This window comes from Macaca thibetana, chromosome 10 (genome assembly GCF_024542745.1).
Source record: "Macaca thibetana thibetana isolate TM-01 chromosome 10, ASM2454274v1, whole genome shotgun sequence".
Lineage (NCBI taxonomy): Eukaryota > Metazoa > Chordata > Mammalia > Primates > Cercopithecidae > Macaca > Macaca thibetana.
In genome coordinates this window covers 63,998,332-64,018,987 of record NC_065587.1, presented here as the reverse complement: position 1 = coordinate 64,018,987, position 20,656 = coordinate 63,998,332, and the positions used below count along the sequence as shown (strand labels likewise).

Genomic DNA, 20,656 nt, shown 5'->3' with positions numbered 1-20,656 from the left:
CTTGAATGGAGATGTTGTAGTGGATGGCAAGGTCATAGGATACATGTACGTGTAAACTCTTGATATGTAAAAAGGCATGGTGAATTACTTGAAATCCTACAAGTATATTTGGTAAGAGAAGAAGAAACGACTGGATTTTTTTTGTTTGTTTTGGAGACAGAGTCTCACTCTGTCGCCCAGGCTGGAGTGCAATGGTGTGATCTGGGCTCACTGCAACCTCTGCCTCCTGGGTTCGAGCAATTCTGCTGCCTCAGCCTCCCAAGTAGCTGGGATTACAGGCGTCTGCCACCACGCCTGACTAATTTTTATATTTTTAGTAGAGATGAGGTTTTGCCATGTTGGCCAGGCTGATCTCAAACTCCTGACCTCAGGTGATTCACCTGCGTTGGCCTCGCAAAGTGCTGGGATTACAGGCATGAGCCACCATGCCCGGCTACAACTGGATTTTTCAATGGTGAGGCTATTAATTTTGAAAACTGATCTCAGTAGAGTGGTAGGTGGGAAGCTTTTTAGATTGTGATTAGGAAATACCCTGAAGGGAGAAGTTTGGACAGGGAGGATTGACATCTTAAGGAGTTTTGTTATAGAGTAGAGAGGATGAAGTTTTGGTATTTGGAAGGCATGAACTGTTCGTTTAAAAATAACTTTATGTTATATGAATGGTACCTCAATTTTTTAAAAAAGAGTGAAACAAGCAACAGAACCCTGGCTGGACGCGGTGGCTCACACCTATAATCCCAGCACTTTGGGAAGCTGAGGCGGCTGAATCACCTGAGGTCGGGAGTTCAAGACCAGTCTGGCCAACATAGTGAAACCCTGTCTCTACTAAAAATACAAAATTTAGCCAGGTGTGGTGGCATGTGTCTGTAGTCCCAGCTACTCTGGAGGCTGAGGCAGGAGAATCGCTTGAACCCAGGAGGCGGAGGTTGCAGTGAGCTGAGATCGTGCCACTGGGTGACATGGCAATGAAAACAACAACAAAAAAATCAGATCCCCAGGTGATTCCAGTATGTAGCCAGGGTTGAGGAGCAGTGATCCAAGTAGAGTTTTGCAAACTTATCTGTAAAGGGCCAGATAATAAATATTTTCAACCTTGGGGACCATAAGGTCTCTGTCCTCACTACTCAGCTCTGCTGTTGAAGTGTGAAAGACACATAACCAGTGAGCATGGTGTGTTTCACTGAAATCCATTTACAATGACAGGCAGTGGGCCAGAGTGTGCTGAGCTGGACTGAAAGGCTAAGTGATGGAGGCATGGCTCTGCCACGGGCAGTCTGCTCCAGACTTCCCAGGTAGAGCCAGGCCCACTGGACATGCTTACTTAGGAAAATAATAAGCACCCCAGCATTGAAAACAAAATGTTAAAATGCCAACATTTGTGTTTAATTCTAGCTACAAAGGACAAGGAAAAGAATAAAGAGAAGAAATTCAAAGAGTTTGTGAGAGTGAAGCCAAAGAAGAAAAAGAAAAAGAAAAAGAAAACCAAACCTGGTAATTTTTTTTTCCTCAGGGTTTCACTTAGGTTTCCTTACTATGAGTGGGGAGCGGTTGCTTTCTCCCATTATGGTCTCTGAGCCTGTGCTGAGCAGAGGAAGGACCAATAGTCCCTTACCAGGACTGTGGGCTCAATCTAGTATGGGCCCTGGAAGGGGAGGCGCCCACTCACCCAGGTGTTACAAAGTCCCACTGGCATTGAAAAACCTTCTCACTTGCTGCATTGGCCAGTGTGCCCTGCTTCAGGATGGTACAGATGAAGGCATCGAAGTGTAAGTGGATGTGCAAGTGAATGACGGTATTTGTTCACACACATGACTCTGAAAACACATCTTTGAGCCCTCTCGAGAAAGGATTCCCTTCTTAAAAACTGTGTCTAGCCCTCACAAAAATGTTTAGAAAAATCTGTATTCTGACTTTGGGACTTAAAGGATGCCACGTTTTATTCTCAAGTGTATCTTCTAGCTTAGAAAAACAATCGTATCAGGAAAAGAGGAGAGGGGCGATGCTGAAGAGGGGCGTTTGGGCCCCTGCATCTGCTCTCCACACCTCTTTTTGGTTGAATTGTCCCTGAGCCTTTGTGCTGCTTGAAAAGGAGGCTTGTTGGTTGGATGAGATTGATTCTGGAATGCACCACTGTTATCTAGGGTTGTTCATTCTTTCCTGATCCTGTTCTTCCAGAATGCCCCTGCAGTGAGGAGATCAGTGACACCTCCCAGGAACCTTCTCCACCCAAGGCATTTGCTGTTACCAGGTGTGGGTCCTCACACAAGCCAGGGGTCCATATGAGCCCGCAGCTTCATGGCCCAGAATCTGGACACCACAAAGGGAAAGGGAAAGCACTGGGTAAGGAGGCTCTTCTGGCCTGATCATTTGCTGATAATTTATTGGAAAATACAAGCATACCTGGGAGATATTACCAGTTTAGTTCTAGGCCACTACAATAAAACAAATAAAGCTAGTCACACATAATTTTTATTTTCCCAGTGTTTACAAAAGTTATGTTTATACTATATTGTAGTCTGTTAAGTATTCAGTAGCATATGTCTAAAACAATGCATATACCTTAATTGAAAAATATTGCTGTGCTGAGAAATGTCAAGTTTTTTGGAGTAAGTCCTCAAAAGCATACACAACAAATACAGAAATGGACAAGTGGGATTGCATCAAGCTGAGAAGCTTATGCACAGTAAACTAAACGATTAATAAAGTGAACCGAAAACCTACTAAATGAAAGAAAATATTTGTAAACTATTCATTAACAAGAGATTAATAACCAGAATATATAAGAACTCAGCTCAATAGAAAAATTATTCAATAGAAAAATTGGTGGCCAGAGTGGTGGCTCACGCCTGTAATCCCAGCACTTTGTGAGGTGAGGCAGGTGGGTCACTTGAGCCCAGAAGTTCGAGACCAGCCTGGCCAACATGGTGAAACCCCATCTCTACAAAAATACAAAAAATTAGCCAGGCATGGTGGTGTCCGCCTTGTAATCCCAGCTACTTGGGAGGTTGAGGCTGGAGAATCGCTTGAACCGGGAGGCTGAGGTTGCAGTGAGCCGAGATCACGCCACTTCACTCCAGCCTGGGTGACAAAGCCAGACTCTGTCTCAAAAACAAAAACAAAACAAAACAGTAAAATATGTTATATACACACACACACACACACACACACACACACAATATATATGTAAAAAAATCAGTAAAATGTTATATATATACATATACACACACACACACACACACACACACACACACACACACACACACATATATACATATGTGCTCAACCTAATATGGGCCCTGGAAGGGGAGGCGCCCACTCACCCAGGTGTTACAAAGTCCCGCTGGCATTGAAAAACCTTCTCAATTGCTGCATTGGCCAGTGTGCCCTGCTTCAGGATGGTACAGATGAAGGCATCGAAGTGTAAGCGGATGTGCACGTGAATGACGGTATTTGTTCACACACACAACTCTGAAAACATATATTTGAGCCCTCTCGAGAAAGGCTTTATATATATTACATATTACATATATATATATATATATATATATATATATAACATTGCAACCTCTGCCTCCCATATTCAAGCGATTCTCCTGCCTCAACCTCCCAAGTAGCTGGGATTACAGGCGTGCGCCATCACGCCTGACTAATTTTTTTGTATTTTTATTTTTATTTTTTTATTTTTTTTTGAGACGGAGTCTCGCTCTGTCACCCAGGCTGGAGTGCAGTGGCGCGATCTCAGCTCACTGCAAGCTCCGCCTCCCGGGTTCCCGCCATTCTCCTGCCTCAGCCTCCTGAGTAGCTGGGACCACAGGCGCCGCCACCTCGCCCGGCTAATTTTTTGTGTTTTTAGTAGAGACGGGGTTTCGCCGTGTTAGCCAGGATGGTCTCGATCTCCTGACCTTGTGATCCTCCCGTCTCGGCCTCCCAAAGTGCTGGGATTACAGGCGTGAGCCACCGCGCCCGGCCTGTTACATTTCTTAAACCTTCCTTTGAGATAAAATTAGTTTAGTTCTTCCATATGTTCTGAAAAATGTGACATATGTGTTCATTAGGTCAATCTTGTTTTGATGTAATGTTTAAAAATTTGAACTAGCAATACATTTCATTGTGTTAACTGCCAATGTAAAAAATGAAAGCTGGGTGCAGTGTCCCACACCTGTAATCCCAACACTTTGGGAGGCTGAGGCAGGTATATTGCTTGACCCCAGGAGTTCAAGACCAGCCTGGGCAACATGGCAAACCTTGCCTCTACAAAAAATACAAAAAAAGTTAGCCGGGTATTGTGGCATGCACCTGTAATCCCAGCTACTTGGGAGGCTGAGGTGGGAGGAACACCTGAGCCCAGGAGGTCAAGGCTGCAGTGAGTGCATGCCACTGCACTCTGGCCTGGGTGACAGAGTGAGACTCTGTCTCAAAAACAAAAATCAAAAACAAAAACAAAAACTCTGTAGACAGTGAGGAATGAGGAAGGGGAAGATTCCAGGGATAATCAGAGGTAGAATCATTTGAGGCCTGATTAGTTATAATCACAGCTAACTTTTACTAAGCGCTTGTTCTGAACCAGACCCTATTGTAAGTCAGGCATAACTATTAATATTTTATTGCACTTCACAGATAATGTATTTTTTTTTACAAACTGAAGGTATGTGGCAGCAACCCTGAAAGTCTATTGACACCATTATTCCAAAAGCAAATACTCACTCTGTGTCTGTCAGCATTTTTAAGCAATAAAGTATTTTTTTATTTTTTATTATTTTTATTTTATTTATTTATTTTTGAGACAGGGTCTCATTCTGTCACCCGCGCCAGAGTGCAGTGGCATGATCTTGGCTTACTGCAACCTCTGCTTCCTGGGTTCAAGTGATTCTCCTGCCTCAGCCTCCCCAGTAGCTGGGACTGCAGGCGAACCACCACACCTGGCTAATTTTTTGTATTTTTAGTAGAGACAGGGTTTCACCATGTTGACCAGGCTGGTCTCAAACTCCTGGGCTCAAGTGATCTACTCACCTTGGCCTCCTAAAGTGCTGGGATTACAGGCATGAGCCACTGTGCCCAGCCTGTTTGTCTTTTGAGAAAAAGTCTCATGCTGTCACCCAGGATGGAGTGCAGTGATGTGATCATAGCTCACTGCAGCCTCAAACTCGTAGGCTCAAGGGATCGTCCTGCCTCAGCCTCCTGAGTAGCTGGGACTATAGACATGCATCGCCGTGGCCAGCTAATTCTTTTTTTCTTTTAGTGGAGATGAGGTTTTACCATGTTGCCCAGGCTTAACTTGACCTCTTGAGCACAAGCAATCCTCCTCCTTTGGCCTCCCAAAATGATGGTATTAGAGGCATGAACCACCATGCTCAGCCTTTGTTTACAGAGTTTTAAAGGTAGCTCTGGATACAGACAGACTGTAAGCCAGGTGCTGACTGGATGGGGTGAGGCTGAAGAACATGTTAGAGTTGTCAGGGATGGTGGTCTCTGTGGTTCCTGGGGAGTTGTAGCTCCTCTGCCACTGAGTTCTATGATCTTGAGTAGCCACTGCCCTTGGGCTTCATTCTCTCAGTGAAATGCAGAAGTGGAGTTGAGTTCACTGCCTGGCAGCATGCCTCGTTTGAGCTGTTACTAAATGACAGATCCAAGGACAGATTGGCATCCTCGTTTCCTTGCCCTATGAATGTTCTTGCTTGGAGGAGTGGGACTATAAGGTCATTTTTCATTCTTGACAATCAAAGGGGTTTTAATTTTATAACCTAAAATAGTAACTATTGTTTTCCCTTTCCTCGTAGAGGAGGATAATTTGAGTGAGTCCTCTTCTGAGAGCTTTCTCTGGAGCGATGATGAGTACGGCCAAGATGTGGATGTGACCACCAACCCAGATGAGGAACTTGATGGGGATGACCGCTATGACTTTGAGGTGGTCCGTTGCATCTGTGAGGTCCAGGAGGAAAATGACTTCATGATTCAGGTAGGGAGAACTTCCAGGAAACAGGTCTAGAGAAGCACAAACTGGTCCTTGAAGGGAATTTTGAGGCCAGCAACAATGGCAAGTCATACCAGAGCCCCAGATAGACAGCATGAATAGCAGCACACTGAGCTTTGCTTTTTGGTTTGGCTTCCTCAGAGTTCCAGGCTGCCATACATAGTCCACTGATGGAGTAAGAGAGGACTTTAGGGATCACTGAGTCTAAAGCTCTCATGCTCTGCTTGAAGCAACTGGGACCCGCAAATGGGAAGGGCCTTGCCTGTGGTCACAAAGTGAGGAGTTGAGCAGCAGGGACTGAAATCTTTGGAGTGGCAGTTTAATCTTCCCATGGACTCTTATCTTCTCTTTGAGGTAAATTGTCTTTGTGATCATGCAGGCTGGCTTTATAACTTCTATGTTTCTTTTTCTTTATTTTCCTGACATTTGCGTCTGTCGTCTCTATCTCTGAGATGTGCCTGTGATGGGCGGGACCTCCTTACCTGCTTGGGGAAACCATGCCTGGCCAGCACCTACCTGCCCTGGCCCTTGTCTGTAAATCGCAGTTCTGGGAGAGGTGGCGCTGGCTGGCTGGCTCCTAAGGGTGTCACAAGTTCCCTGGGTGTCTTGACAGCTGCCCAACTGGCTTGGGAACCTGAAATTTTAAAAGTCATGATTATATTGGTTAGGGTTTTTTTAGGGGCAAGTACAAATATTGTTGGGAAATAGACTGGGTCCCAGGACTCAGAGGCAGGGCTGCCTTCAGGCTCAGAACCTGGAATTCCATCTTGAGGGCCTTTGTCTGCCTTGTTTCCTGCTACTCTGGAGTCCTTTTGGTTCTTTTTGATTTTATTCCTTGCTTATTTTCTTGGAAAATGAAAAATGGTCACCTTTGGCCTTGCCCCAATTTTACATTTTTGTGTTCAAGAGACTAGGTAGACCAAGGTCAGAATCTTAGTCCCAATTCTAAATTTCTGAGTAAGGAATTCCAGCCAAATTTAGATCAGATATTAGTTTTTGGAACAGTCACCTGTGGCCAGAGGGGAAACAGTTTGTTATGGGTCAAATGCTCTCCCCTTGTCTAGTTATCTGGTCTGGTGGTAGTAGAGCTTACAGATTATCGACAGGGGCAAAAAGACTGCCTGGGGACCCCCTGTGTTATATTATAACGTGAATGGGGGTTCAGGGGTTATTCCCAGTAAAGGGGGTGGCTGCCCATTGTCCAATAAGAATCTATATAGCCTACTGAGATTATGAGAAACAGGCCCAGCCCCTTTGGCTTGCTTTCTGTGATAGAATATTATTTCCTTGCCCTTTCAGTACTGTAGGTTGGCATGGCATGGATTTTTTTTTTTTTGAGACGGAGTTTCGCTCTTGTTTCCCAGGCCGGAGCGCAATGGCGCGATCTTGGCTCACCACAACCTCTGCCTCCCAGGTTCAAGTGATTCTCCTGCCTCTGCCATCCAAGTAGCTGGGATTACAGGCATGTGCCACCACGCCCAGCTAATTTTTGTATTTTCAGTAGAGAAGAGGTTTCTCCATGTTGGTCAGGCTTGTCTGGAACTCCCAACGTCAGGTGATCCACCTGCCTTGGCCTCCCAAAGTGCTGGGATTACAGGCATGAGCCATTGTGCCTGGCAAAATGTTTTTGTTATGATAATTTTTTTTTTTTTTTTTTTTTTGAGACGAGTCTTGCTCTGTCACCCAGGCTGGAGTGCAATGGCACAATCTCGGCTCACTGCAACTTCTGCCTCCTGGGTTCAAGCGATTCTCCTGCCTCAGCCCCCTGAGTAGCTGGGACTACAGGTGCCTGCCACCACGCTCGACTGATTTTTGTATTTTTAGTAGAGACAGTGTTTCACCATATTGGCTAGGCTGGTCTCGAACTCCTGACCTTGTGATCTGCATGGCATGGAGTTTTGAAATTCACTTTTGGACCTTGACTTAATATACAGTTGCATTTTTTCCTCTCATTCTTTGAATTTGTTGTCTTTGTATTCAACAGTCCCCTTTCCTTTTATTTCTTGAAACATTGGGACTTTGCCGTAGCTCTTTAAACTTTCAGAACAACTAGAGATGAGTAGATGTATTTGCTTTTTTGCCTTTTATTTTCCTAGGGCTTTTAGAAAACACTTATTTTGAAATAATCATAGATTCACAGGAGGTTGCAAAGAAATGTACAGGAAAGTCCCATGAATTCCTCTGCTGGTCTTCCTCCCATGCCAACAGCCCATAAACCCACAGTAGGATATCAAAACTACAAAACCAGTTGACATTGGCACAATCACTAGAGCTTATTCAGATTTTCCCAATGATATACACGTACTCATTTGTGTGTGCATATAGCTCTGTGTGCTTTCATCACAAGTATAGCCTTGTGTAATCACTCCCACAATCAAGGTACTCAGGTTACTAAGACCATGAGATTCCCTCCTGGTACCCTTTATAGCATACTTATCCCCAACCCTGGAAACACTAAACTGTTTTAACTGTCTGTATGTAATTTATGACTCTTGGTTAATGGAATCACATGGTATGTATCTTTCTGAGAGAGGCCCTTTTTACTCTGTGTAATATCCTTGAGATTGATCCATGTTGTTGTGTGTTTCAGTAGTCATTTATTCCTATTGTCCAGTAGTATTCCATGCTATGGATGTACCACAGTCGTGCTCTTTTTGTTAACAGAACTAAAGCAACTCTATGGAGCTAAGGTAACTGTGTCCAGCTGAGTAGTGATTTAAAGTTATTGGAGTGTTTTCAGAAATACCATCTCACCTCTAACAAGGCTATCTCAAGTCACTTGTTTGGGAAAACAAAATTACGAAGATATGATTTTGTTCATCATTGTAGAACCATTAAATAAGTCATCAGATTATGATTTGAACCCAGGGGCACCCAGTCAAGTGCTCTTTCCCTAAGGGGCCTTAGCTATGGGGACTTACATTTACAGTTGAGAAGTGAAACAAGAAAAATTCGTTTTTGAAACATAATAGTACCATTTAGACTGGCTGACCAACCCTTCCCCAGCACCACCAGTGCACACACACATATACATACACACATACATACACACACTTTAGGCTGAGGGAGAGTCTTGTCTTTTTGAATAGCCTTCATAGTCACCTCTGGGATTTAAGGGTACCTGATATTTAAGACCTTTAGTATACTTTGGTTCAGTGGTTTTCAAACATTTTTGAATATCAGAACCCCTTTTCAGAACCCCTTTTCCTAATGGACTGTTTCATAGAACCCCAAAATATGTAACAGGTAACAGCAATAGTTTTGAAAGTTCAAAATGGATGATCTTTACTTGTGAGGTCGGACATGTGAATGGTGGGCATATTCCCATGATTCTGATATGCTGTCAGAGCTCTGAGTGACAGACAGTTGCTGACTTGGAGCACTTCAATGGCTCATTTGTTTTTCTCTATTTGGTTACACAACAGTGAGACACGCGTGATGCACATGGCCATTGTCAGGGTGATTTTTCCTGAACAGCATGCTGTGTAGTTACTTTGATTAATCAGAGATGGGAGGACAAGCTCCGTTTTGAGGTCAACATAATACTGAGCTATCTTAGCAATACAAAATTGTGTGTGGTGGCGGGCTTCACTGTCTTAACATTTGACTTGGAACATGTTTGAGCGCGCATCTTTTTTTTTTTTTAATTGTCCTATGTTAAAAACACACACATTTTGTAGACTCTCTGAAGCCCTGTGGACTACTATTAGATAATTGTTGGCTGGGCATGGTATAATCCCAGCATTTTGGGAGGCTGAGGCAGGAGGATTGCTTGAGCCCAGGAGTTCGAGACCACCCTGGAAACATAGCAAGACCCTATCTCTACAAAAAATAAAAAATAAAAAAACTAGATGGATATGGTGATGCATGCCTGCAGACCCAGCTACTCCGGAGGCTGAAGTGGGATGATCACTTGAGCCTGGGAGTTCAAGGCTGCAGCAAGCCGTGGTCGTTCTGTTGCACTCCAGCCTGGGTGACAGAATGAGACCCTGTCCCCCTCCAAAAAAAAGAAAAGAAAGGTTATATAACTCAGACTATTATTTTTTAGTAGATTTTTTTTTTAAGTTTGTTTTTAAAAGGATGTTAAAGATCTTTAGTTTCTACTCTGTCATCCTTGAGCATATGCTCAGTTCTAGGCCTTGTTAGCCTGACAGATTTGCCCTTTATCTGCCTGTTAAAATCTTCAGTGGGTGAGGAATGAATGTTCCTCCTGGCAAGGCTATTCTGCCTAACAGTATGTAACCCATTTCTGATCCACTCTGGTACTTTCTCCATTGACTTTTCTATAAGTAGCAAGGATCTTGGGGTGTTTGAGGGTAGAGGTTAATGTGCTGTTATGTGCTATATGAAGAAACTAATTTCGGGGCAATCGGGGCCACCAGGAGCATGGCGAAGTCAGGAGCCAACTTGATCTCCCACTTCCCAGGCTCCACAAGACCTTGTGTCTCGAGCTCACTTCAGAGCTTCTTGGCTTTTGTTCCAGAGGACTTTTCTGTGCTGTCCACCTGAACCAAGAATGTCCACCTAGCTTTGTGTTAAGGAGAGATAGTTTCTGACTGTCCTGTCACTGAGAGCAATGTACCTTTTCCACTCAATAACTTTAGCAAAAGGCATAAATTTAGAGGGAGCTAGCTAGAACAAATACAGTTTAAACTTTTAAAATGTATTCACCATCTAATTAGGAAGACATGAATAAATTTTTCTTAAATCTTTACCTTAAATTGATATTTTGAATAATCCTAGAATACATTTAGAGTGTGTTTTCTAGAAGCGTATGTATTACTATAGAGAAATAACTTTTTGGATCATTTTCATTATATGGGTAGTATCAACATCGTTCATATATATCGCTATTTGATCTTATTTACCAGTGCTAATTTAAATCACTAGAAGGTTAAAATCCTACTTAATAATCATGGTATTTGAGGAATCTGGCTACCACATAAAAATGAACATCAGGAAATACATTTGATATTTAAATTATTTTAATTGCCATAGAGCAGGTTTTGTTAAGCTTTTTCTTAAACAGCTAGATAATAAATTTTTAGGTCTTGTTGCGCATACTGGATTTTTCTTCGAGCAGCTGTAGGCAATATGTAAAACAAATTTTCACCTGTATGGTTGGGTGCAGTGGCTCACATCTGTAATACCAGCCCTTTGGGAGGCTGAGGTGGGCAGATCACTTTAGGCCAGGAGTTCAAGACCAGCCTGGGCAACATGGCAAACCCTGTCTCTACAAAAAATACAAAAATTAGTTAATTGTGATGGTACACACTTGTCGTCCCAGCTTCTCAGGAGGTGGGTGGACCACTTGAGCCTGGGCAGTCAAGGCTGCAGGGAGACGAGATAGTACCACTGCACTACAGCCTGGGGAATAGAGTGAGACCCTGTCTCACAAAACAAACAAACAAAAACCCCTAAACAAATGAATATGGTTGTGTTCACGTAATACTTTATTTACAAAACAAGTCAAGTTGGCATTGGCACATGGGCTGTAGTTTGCTGACCTTTGCCCTACAACAAGAAGTATTAATATGTATTAAGTGCCCAACTCCAGTAAAGATTATGTAGCAGTTTTAAAAAGAAGCCCATTTTAATGACCTAGCACTGTGGCTCACACCCATAATCCTAGCACTTTGGAAGGCTGAAGCGGAAGGATCGTTTGAGTCCAGGAGTTCAAAACCAGCCTGGGCAACATAGAGAGACCCTGTTTCTACAAGAAATTGAATAAAAATTAAGTAAATAAAAATTTAAACAAAGAAGCCCATTTGAAAGTTTTGGTTATTTTAAAATTCATATTATTTGTTGGTACCTAATGCACTGACATAATTCAAAGTCCAGAAAGCACACAGAGAAATACCTTATCACCAGAGAAATACCTTGTCACCAACCACCCATTCCCTAGAGTCAGCCCTTATCAGTTTCTTGTATATCCTTTCAGAAACATTCTATGGCTAAACAAACAATAGCAAATGTATTTTTTCCTTTTAAAAATTTTTCGGTAAAATACACATAACATTAAAAGTTACCCTTTTTATTTTTATATTTTCCTTTTTTGAGACAGGGTCTTGCTTTGTCACCCAGGCTGGAGTGCAGAGGCACAATCACAGCTCATGGCAGCCTCCAGCTCCTGGGCTCAAGTGATTGTCCCACCTCAGCCTCCTGAGTAGCTGGGACTACATGCACACACCATCACACCTTCTAATTTCTTTAATATTTTTGGAGAGATGGAATCTCACTATGTTCCTCAGGCTGGTCTCAAACTCCTGGCCTCAAATGATCCTTCCTCCTGAGCCTCCCAAAGTGCTAGGATTACAGGTGTGAGCCACCCTGCCCTGCCTAAAAGTTACCATTATAACCATTTTTAAGCATACAAGTCAGTGATATTAAGTACATTCACATTGCTTTGCAACCATCTCTTTTTTGTTTAAATGCAAATGTTCGCATTTTATGTGTAGTATTTTCTTTTCTTTTCTTTTCTTTTCTTTTCTTTTCTTTTCTTTTCTTTTCTTTTCTTTTCTTTTCTTTTCTTTTCTTTTTGAGACAGAGTTTTGCTCTTGTCGCCCAGGCTGGTGTGCAATGGCGTGATCTCGGCTCACCGCAACCTCCACCTCCTGGGTTCAAGTGATTCTCCTGCCTCAGCCTTGCGAGTAGCTGGGGTTACAGGCATGCACCACCATGCTTGGCTAATTTTGTATTTTTAGTAGAGACGGGGGGGTTTCACCATGTTAGTCAGGCTGGTCTTGAACTCCCAACCTCAGGTGATCCGCCCGCCTTGGCCTCCCAAAGTTCTGGGATTACAGGCGTGAGTCACCGTGCCGAGCCACATGTATAGTATTTTTAACATCTTTTTTCATTTAGCAATATGTAAGTTAAAAACAATTTTATTTTCTGCATAATGATTGAATCATACTTTATTTTATTTATTTTATTTATTTATTTTATTTATTTATTTATTTTTTTGAGGCGGAGTTTCGCTCTGTCTCCCAGGCTGGAGTGCAGTGGCCGGATCTCAGCTCACTGCAAGCTCCGCCTCCCGGGTTTACGCCATTCTCCTGCCTCAGCCTCCTGAGTAGCTGGGACTACAGGCGCCCGCCACCTCGCCCGGCTAGTTTTTTTTGTATTTTTTAGTAGAGACGGGGTTTCACCATGTTAGCCAGGATGGTCTCGATCTCCTGACCTCGTGATCCGCCCGTCTCGGCCTCCCAAAGTGCTGGGATTACAGGCTTGAGCCACCGCGCCCGGCCTACTTTATTTTATTTTATTTTTTTGACAGAGCCTCACTCTGTCACCCAGGCTGGAGTGCAGTGGCATGATCTCGGCTCACTGCAACCTTCCTCTCCTGGGTTCAAGTGATCCTCCTGCCTCAGCCTCCTGAGTAGCTGGGACTACAGGTGTGTACCACCACGCCTGGCTAATTTTTTGTGTTTTTAGTAGAGATGAGGTCTCACCATGTTGGCCAGGGTAACCTCAGGTGACCAACTCCTGACTTCAAGAGATCCTCCCGCTTTGGCCTCCCAAAGTGCGGGGATTATAGGCAAGAGCCACTGCACCTGGCCCTTTTTTTTTTTTTAAGTTATATAAATATTTGATCCACCTGCAATTTTGCCAGGTAATTAGTGAGAACTATGGCTCCCCATTGTACTAATACCATACCTCACTGTTTGAAATACCACCTTTATTTACTTCCTTTTCTAAGTGTATTTGAATCTTTTTTTGGTTCTCTCTTCCATCGATTAATCTGTCTGTATATTTGCTCATACAATTCTATTTTAACTATTGTACCTTTATAATATTTTAAAAATATCTGGTATGGCTAGTGTCTCCTTATTGCTCTTTTTTCTAGTTCCAAAACTATTAATTTATTATTTTATTGAGACTTTTTTTTTTTTTGAGATGGAGCCTCGCTCTGTCACCCAGGCTGGAGTGTAGTAGCGTGATCTCAGCTCACTGCAACCTCCACCTCCCAGATTCAAGAGATTCTGAACCTGCCTCAGCCTCCCAAGTAGCTGGGATTACAGGCGCCTGCCACCATGCCTCCCTAATTTTTGTATTTTTAGTGGAGACGGGGTTTCAAAAATGTTGGCCAGGCTGGTCTTGAACTTCTGACCTCAAGTGATCCACCCGCCTCGGTCTCCCAAAGTGCTGGGATTACAGGCATGAGCCACTGCGCCTGGCCAGGACTACATTCTTTTTATAAATTAACCCAAGGATAATTGATATCCATATGTTAACTCTTGCTGTCCAGGAACAGGGTGCACTGTACCATTGACTTACGTCTCTGTGTTCTTCAAATAGTATTTATGTTTTTTTGTTTTTTAGAGAGGGCTTACATGCTTATGGTTATTCTTAGGTATTTTATCTTTTAGTTTGTTTATTATTCTCATTCATTTCTTAATTTAAAGGAATAATGTGTTTTAGTTATATGCACATGAAAAAAGTTATCATTGGCCAGGTGCGGTGGCTCACACCTATAATCCCAGCAATTTGGGAGGCTGAGGCAGGCGAATCATGAGGTGAGATCGAGAACATCCTGGCTAACACAGTAAAACCCCATGTCTACTAAAAATACAAAAAATTAGCCGGGCGTGGTGGCATGCACCTATAGTCCTAGCCACTCAGGAGGCTGAGGTGGGAGAATGGCTTGAACCTGGGAGGCAGAGGTTGCAGTGAGCCAAGATTGTCCCACTGCACTCCAGCTTGGGTGACAGAGGGAGACTCCATCTCAAAAAAAAAAAGTTATCATTTTGAAACTGAACTGTATTTGATTCATTTTTGGTGAATCTTGGTTTTCAAAACACAAAATCATTGGTGAGATAGACTTTCATTTTTAATTGTTAGTTTGTTTTCTGCTACTGACCGCCTTTTTGTCACTTTACATTTCTTCTCTGAGCCTTAGTTTCCTCATCTGTAAATTGAAGAATCTAAAACAGATATCTAAAGCCTGTCTTCCCGCTCTGCCCACGTTGATTCTGATGTGATTAACTTCCTAGAGACCTTACATCTGCTCAGGGAAGCCCTCTTGATGCTAGGACCTAGGTGACTGCCAGTGGTTGAGGACCATCTTGAGCTCTGGATTTCTAGTCCAGAAATCCAGAATCTAGTCTGGATTTCTAGTGGCCAGGCTGGTGGGCCACCATCAAGGTCATGTCAGGAAGCTCACTGTCCACCTTCTAGGGCTAATTTGTTTGGTTGGGTAGTTAAAGGTTTAGGGTCCTGGTTTGGAATTGCTTGAAGTGCCCTGGTTTCTCCTCAGGAGTTCGCCTTTCCTTTTCATTCCCTCCTCTGGACCCTTAGCTCTCAGACCTATCCTCAGGCTGTCCATATGTCTCCCAGTGCCACCCTCATTGTGAACTCCTTCCTTTCCCTCTCTGCCTTCTGGCCCTCTCCCCCATCCCCTCAATACTCAAGGAAGGAAGTGGAGCCTTGGGTTGAAAGAATTGGCTTAGCAACAAGCCAGGTTTATGTTCTCATCCACCTTTGCCTTTCAATAGCTGTGTGATCTTTGGTAAGGTTTAGAGAGAATAAATGCAAAGTACCAACCCATGATTACTCCAGCAGGGGTCTTGGGGAATTGGCTTGCTCATTAGTGGTTAATAGTATTAATAGTAGCTTATTACATAAACCTGTGTGCTGGGCTCTATAATAGGAGCGTTTATAAATGACCCATTGAATCTTCACAAACAGCCCTAGGAGGAGGGTAGGAATTATGTATCCCATTTTGCAGATGGGGAAAATAAAGCCCAGGAGAACTGACCTATGCAAAGTCACACAGCTAATGAGTGTCTGGGCCATAATTCCAACTCAGCTTTAAGATGTCACTCATGGGACTGAGGAACTGAATTTTTAACTTACCATGTTAATTTCAATGTAGAGCCACATGTGGCTAGTGGCTACCATATTGGACAGTGCAGTTCCAGATGTGTGGCAGCAGCTCAGTTCCACATTAGTCAGGAGGGAGTGCTCCTTCCTCCCCTCTCCTTCTATCCTCCCACGCCCCTCCCCTCAGCAGGTGGGTCTTACTTTTGGATGGAGAACACCTTCTGAGTTTAATTTTTGTTGCTTCTTTAATTCTAACAGTGTGAAGAGTGCCAGTGCTGGCAGCATGGGGTCTGCATGGGATTACTGGAAGAAAATGTGCCCGAGAAATACACCTGTTATGTTTGCCAAGACCCTCCAGGTAGAGATTTCTGGAGTCAGGGATATAACAGTATGTAGCCTTTTCCTTGGCACAGCTGGCTGTGTATGACACATTTTAAATGTCTGTGGTCTTGAGACTCATTTCTTCAGCATCGGCTAGACTCCAACTCCTCCTCGCCTCTGTTGCTATCCCGCCTGGTGGCCAGCTGTCCTGAACGTAGCAATAAGAGCACATGTGTGAAGGGGCCCACCTAGTGGAAGGCCTGGCCTTGAGCTAGAACTATTCCTTTTCTTTAATTATGGTTTTGAAAAAATGCATGAGGTCGGGCGCAGTGGCTCATGCCTGTAATCCCAGCACTTTGGGAGGCTAAGGCTTGTGGATCAACTGAGATCAGGAGTTCGAGACCAGCCTGGCCAATGTGGTAAAACTCCGTCTCTACTAAAAATACAAAAATTAGCTGGGCATGGTGACAGGTGCCTGTAATCCCAGCTACTTGGGAGGCTGAGGCAGGAGAATCGCTTGAACCCAGGAGGTGGAGGTTGCAGTGAGCCGAGATTGTGCCATTGCACTCCAGCCTGGGTGACAAGAATGAAACTTTGTCTCAAAAAAACAACAACAACAACAACAACAAAACATGAGATCTACCCTCAACAAATTTTTAAGTGTACAATACAGTATTGTTGTTAATAACTGTAAGTACAATGTTGTACAGCAGATCTCTAGAACTTTCATCCTGTGTGATTGAAGCTCTGTAAAAAAATGTAGAAACTTCCCAAGTTTGAGTGTCATCCTTGTGTAGGGGCCATGCTAATCTTCTCTTTATTGTTCCTGTTTCAGTGTATGTGCTGCTGAAGTGGCACCTTTTCCTTTTCTTGAGGACTCATGAGGATGGGCATATGGGCTCTGTCTTTGGCTTTTGGGGGCTGTTGGAGGGTTAGAAACCTGCCTCTGCCCCCCGTGGCAACATCTGCCCTTCATCACATCACTGCCATCTTGAAGGGAGAAATGCCCTTGAGGGGAAGGAGGAAGGCATGGTTGGGTAGAGCCTGTTGCCACCCTGAGCAGTGACTTAATTACTTAGCAGGATCAGTTAGTTCCATGGCTATAGGGGTCACCTGTGGCTCTTGGTTGCTCCTTTCTAGAAGGAATGGATTGTAAATATGCAGTTCATTGTCTTAGTTTCCATGGGATGGTGACATTGTCTCCCATTACCACCTGTAAGGTTCTCCCTCAGCTCTAGTCCCCTGATTCCTTTAGAGCTAGACAATGCTTGAGAGCCTCTGCTTCCGCTACTCCTATCTGTCTGATGAGGTGGGCCTGGTTCTCCTACACCCAGTTTTGCTTAGGAGGAAGAAATTGATCCTTGAGGATACAGTTGACTTTCCTCATAAAGCAAATTGGAATTAGAACTGGTTTGCAGAGCCAGGTCTCTTGATTTTGTTGGTTGTCTAGGGAGGGACTGGCCACCAGTTCATTTAACAGCAAGCAGGTCCCCTCTGGGCCTGAAGGCCTCTGTTGTGACACTGTCTCTTTGTACTAAATAAGTCCATAGACCTAGAAGCATCTGCCTCCACTTGTCCCTTTATCCGAAGGAAATAATGTAGTCAGAAGATTTGACAGGTGAACAAACACAAATCCAGAAGGGACATGACTGGCCCAAGATCACACCACCAGCCAATGCCAGACAGGCGATGAGAACCAGTTGTCTCATATCTTTGTCTTGTAAAACAGGTAGTGCAGCTCTGAATCCTGCTGCTCTAGGCACCGCCTGCAGCAGCTGCCTCTGAGCTTCCCCCATATAATCCTGAAGGCTCCTTAGCATACCTTTTAAAAATCTTTTTTTCCCTACCGTGTCTTTCTCTACTTTTCCTTCTTTAGAAGTCACACACACCCTCTTCATCAAATCCTGTGCACTCACTGAACTTCTGTGACTTTAATCACCAAGACTGTGAATAGACTCTTCCTTGAACTGAGCACAGCATGTCTGCCACAGGGTCTACATGTATAGACTGACTCTGCAGTGGGTTGGACCAAAAATTTAACAGATTCAATTTTTAAAGGCTACTTAAAAATATTTTTTAACAGAATCAAGGTGTATCCCTACCATGTATATTAGTAAAGTCAGAAGTAGCTCAAAGACCTTAATAGGAATCACCTGGGTTTTTCAGGTTTGTATAGATATTGACAGTTTACAACAGTCTGGTTGAAAGCTTTTCCCTGGGACTTTGGAGCAGGTCATGTTGATAAGTCACATGTGCTTATGTTTTCAGTCCTTCCTAAGGAGTCCTGTAACAATAGGATGGCTAAAGCCATCCAGTTCCTATGTTGTTCTAATGAATGGGTAACAGGTGCAGAGAAGGGAAGGGGCCTGATCATCTGTTGAGTTAGGTGGTAGATGGTACATTTGCAGGGGGCCTCGAGGCATCTTTCCATTGATTTGATAAGTCCATTCAAGATGCCTTTTGCCAGGCACTGGGGATACAACCATGAACAAGATCGTTCCTACTCTTTTGGCTCTTAGCCGGGTTGGGAGCCAGAAACAGAAGTTAAAACAAGTTCAGTAAACAAGACTGTGTAAGGTAGTGATGAATGCCATGATGGGAAAATTGATAAGATGACTGTGAGGCACAGAGGATGCTCTCAATTTTGGGAAGTAGCAGAAGGCCGCACTCCTGGGCAACATGGCAACACCCCATCAAGAAAAAAAAAAAAAAAGAGAGAGAGAAAGAGAGAAAGAAAGATTAGCCAGGCATGGTGGTGCACACCTGTAGTCCCAAATACTTGGGAGGCTGAGGTGGGAAGATCACCTGAGCCCAGGGAGGTTGAAGCTGCAGTGAGCCATGATCATGCCTAACTTAACTGTAGCCTGGACAACAGAGTGAGACCCTGTCAACAAAAAAGGAAAAAAAAAAAGCCTTCCTGAGGAGGTGGTAAGGAGCCAACCCTGCAAAGGCTTGGGGAATAGTGCTGCAGACAGAAGGGATGCACAAGTGAAGGTCTTGAGGCTGCAAAGAGTTTGATGTGTTTCAGAAACTGAAACGAGGCCAGTGTAAGGGTATGGAGGGGAAGGCAGGAAGGAACTGGGTCCTGTGGGCCTCAGTAAGCCAGAGTTAGAGAGTTAGGGCTTTGGGTATTCTCCTTTGAGCAGTAGGAGGCAATGGAAGGTTTTAAGAGTAGGAGGCAATGGAAGGTTTTAAGAGAATATTATGATTTAAATTTAGAGATAATCCAGGTGCCCAGCTCACCTCTGGCCAGTTCCAGGAAATCAGGAAGTACATGCCTTATTCACTACCTTGTCCCCACTACCTAATGGAGAGCCCAGCATATTGTAGGTGCCAAGAAAAGGTACACTGGATGAATCAATGAACAAAATAAATATACTAATCTATTCTTCCAGTAGTTTGTACGGTAATTGTATGATAGTGATGAAACGGCCTGGGTTTCCTTCAGGCCATGTTTTAACCCTCTTGTTGTCACTGCTGTAGGTCAGAGGCCTGGCTTCAAGTACTGGTATGACAAGGAGTGGCTGAGCAGGGGACATATGCATGGCCTGGCATTTCTAGAAGAGAACTACTCCCATCAGAATGCCAAGAAGATCGTGGCTACCCACCAGCTTCTTGGTGATGTGCAGAGAGTGATTGAGGTTCTGCATGGCCTGCAGCTCAAGATGAGCATCTTGCAGTAAGTGTGGCACCTGCAGTGTTGGGAGCAGTCTGGTTTGGCATGGTCTGGGGGCTGGGTCAATCTGTGAAATTGGAAAGCTACCAAAGCAATCAAATAATAAAACTGACTTTGAGACATTTACTAAAAATTACCAATTATGCGATAAACATTCTTAAAAAAAAAAAAAAACTTTATTGAGTAATATCTTACATATAATTAAGTTCATCCATTTTAAGAATTCATTGAATTTTGACATTGTATGCAGCCATGAAGCCACCACCAGAATCAAGACATGGTGTGTGTATTTTGATTTGTTTTTTGTTTTGGTGTACAGTTCTGAGTTTTTGTTTTTGTTTTTGTTTTTGTTTTTGTTTTGAGACGGAGTCTCGCTGTGTCACCCAGGCTGGAGTGCAGTGGCCGGATCTCAGCTCACTGCAAGCTCTGCCTCCCGGGTTTTTACGCCATTCTCCTGCCTCAGCCTCCCGAGTAGCCGGGACTACAGGCTCCCACCACCTCGCCCGGCTAGTTTTTTGTATTTTTTAGTAGAGACGGGGTTTCACCGTGTTAGCCAGGATGGTCTCGAACCCCTGACCTCGTGATCCGCCCATCTCGGCCTCCCAAAGTGCTGGGATTACAGGCTTGAGCCACCGCCACCGGCCTTGTTTTTGTTTTTTTAAATGGAGTCTTGCTCTGTCACCCACACTGGAATGCAGTGGCAAAATCTCAGCTCACTGCAGCCTCCACCTCCTGGGTTCAAGCGATTCTCCCACTTCAGCCTCCTGAGTAGTTGAGACTACAGGCACCTGCCACCACGCCTGGCTAGTTTTTTGTATTTTCTGTAGAGATGGGGTTTTACCATGTTGGCCAGGCTGGTCTTGAAC

At 43.9% G+C, this 20,656-nt stretch overlaps 1 protein-coding gene and 1 non-coding gene across 3 annotated transcripts in view; one reads left to right on the top strand and one right to left on the bottom strand.

Annotated features, from left to right (window-relative positions):
- The window catches only part of PHF20 (PHD finger protein 20), a 187,682-nt gene that overhangs the window by 142,943 nt on the left and 24,083 nt on the right, over positions 1–20,656 (top strand). For both annotated transcript variants that reach the window (XM_050807023.1, XM_050807022.1), the window contains 5 exons: positions 1,393–1,491; positions 2,176–2,340; positions 5,778–5,956; positions 16,052–16,151; positions 19,598–19,793. In XM_050807023.1, coding sequence (XP_050662980.1) covers positions 1,393–1,491; positions 2,176–2,340; positions 5,778–5,956; positions 16,052–16,151; positions 19,598–19,793 — 739 coding nt within the window. The remainder of the gene's footprint in view (positions 1–1,392; positions 1,492–2,175; positions 2,341–5,777; positions 5,957–16,051; positions 16,152–19,597; positions 19,794–20,656) is intronic.
- LOC126929975 (U6 spliceosomal RNA) lies at positions 16,867–16,972 on the bottom strand. Its single transcript, XR_007717401.1, has one exon. It is a non-coding gene; the product is annotated as a U6 spliceosomal RNA (small nuclear RNA).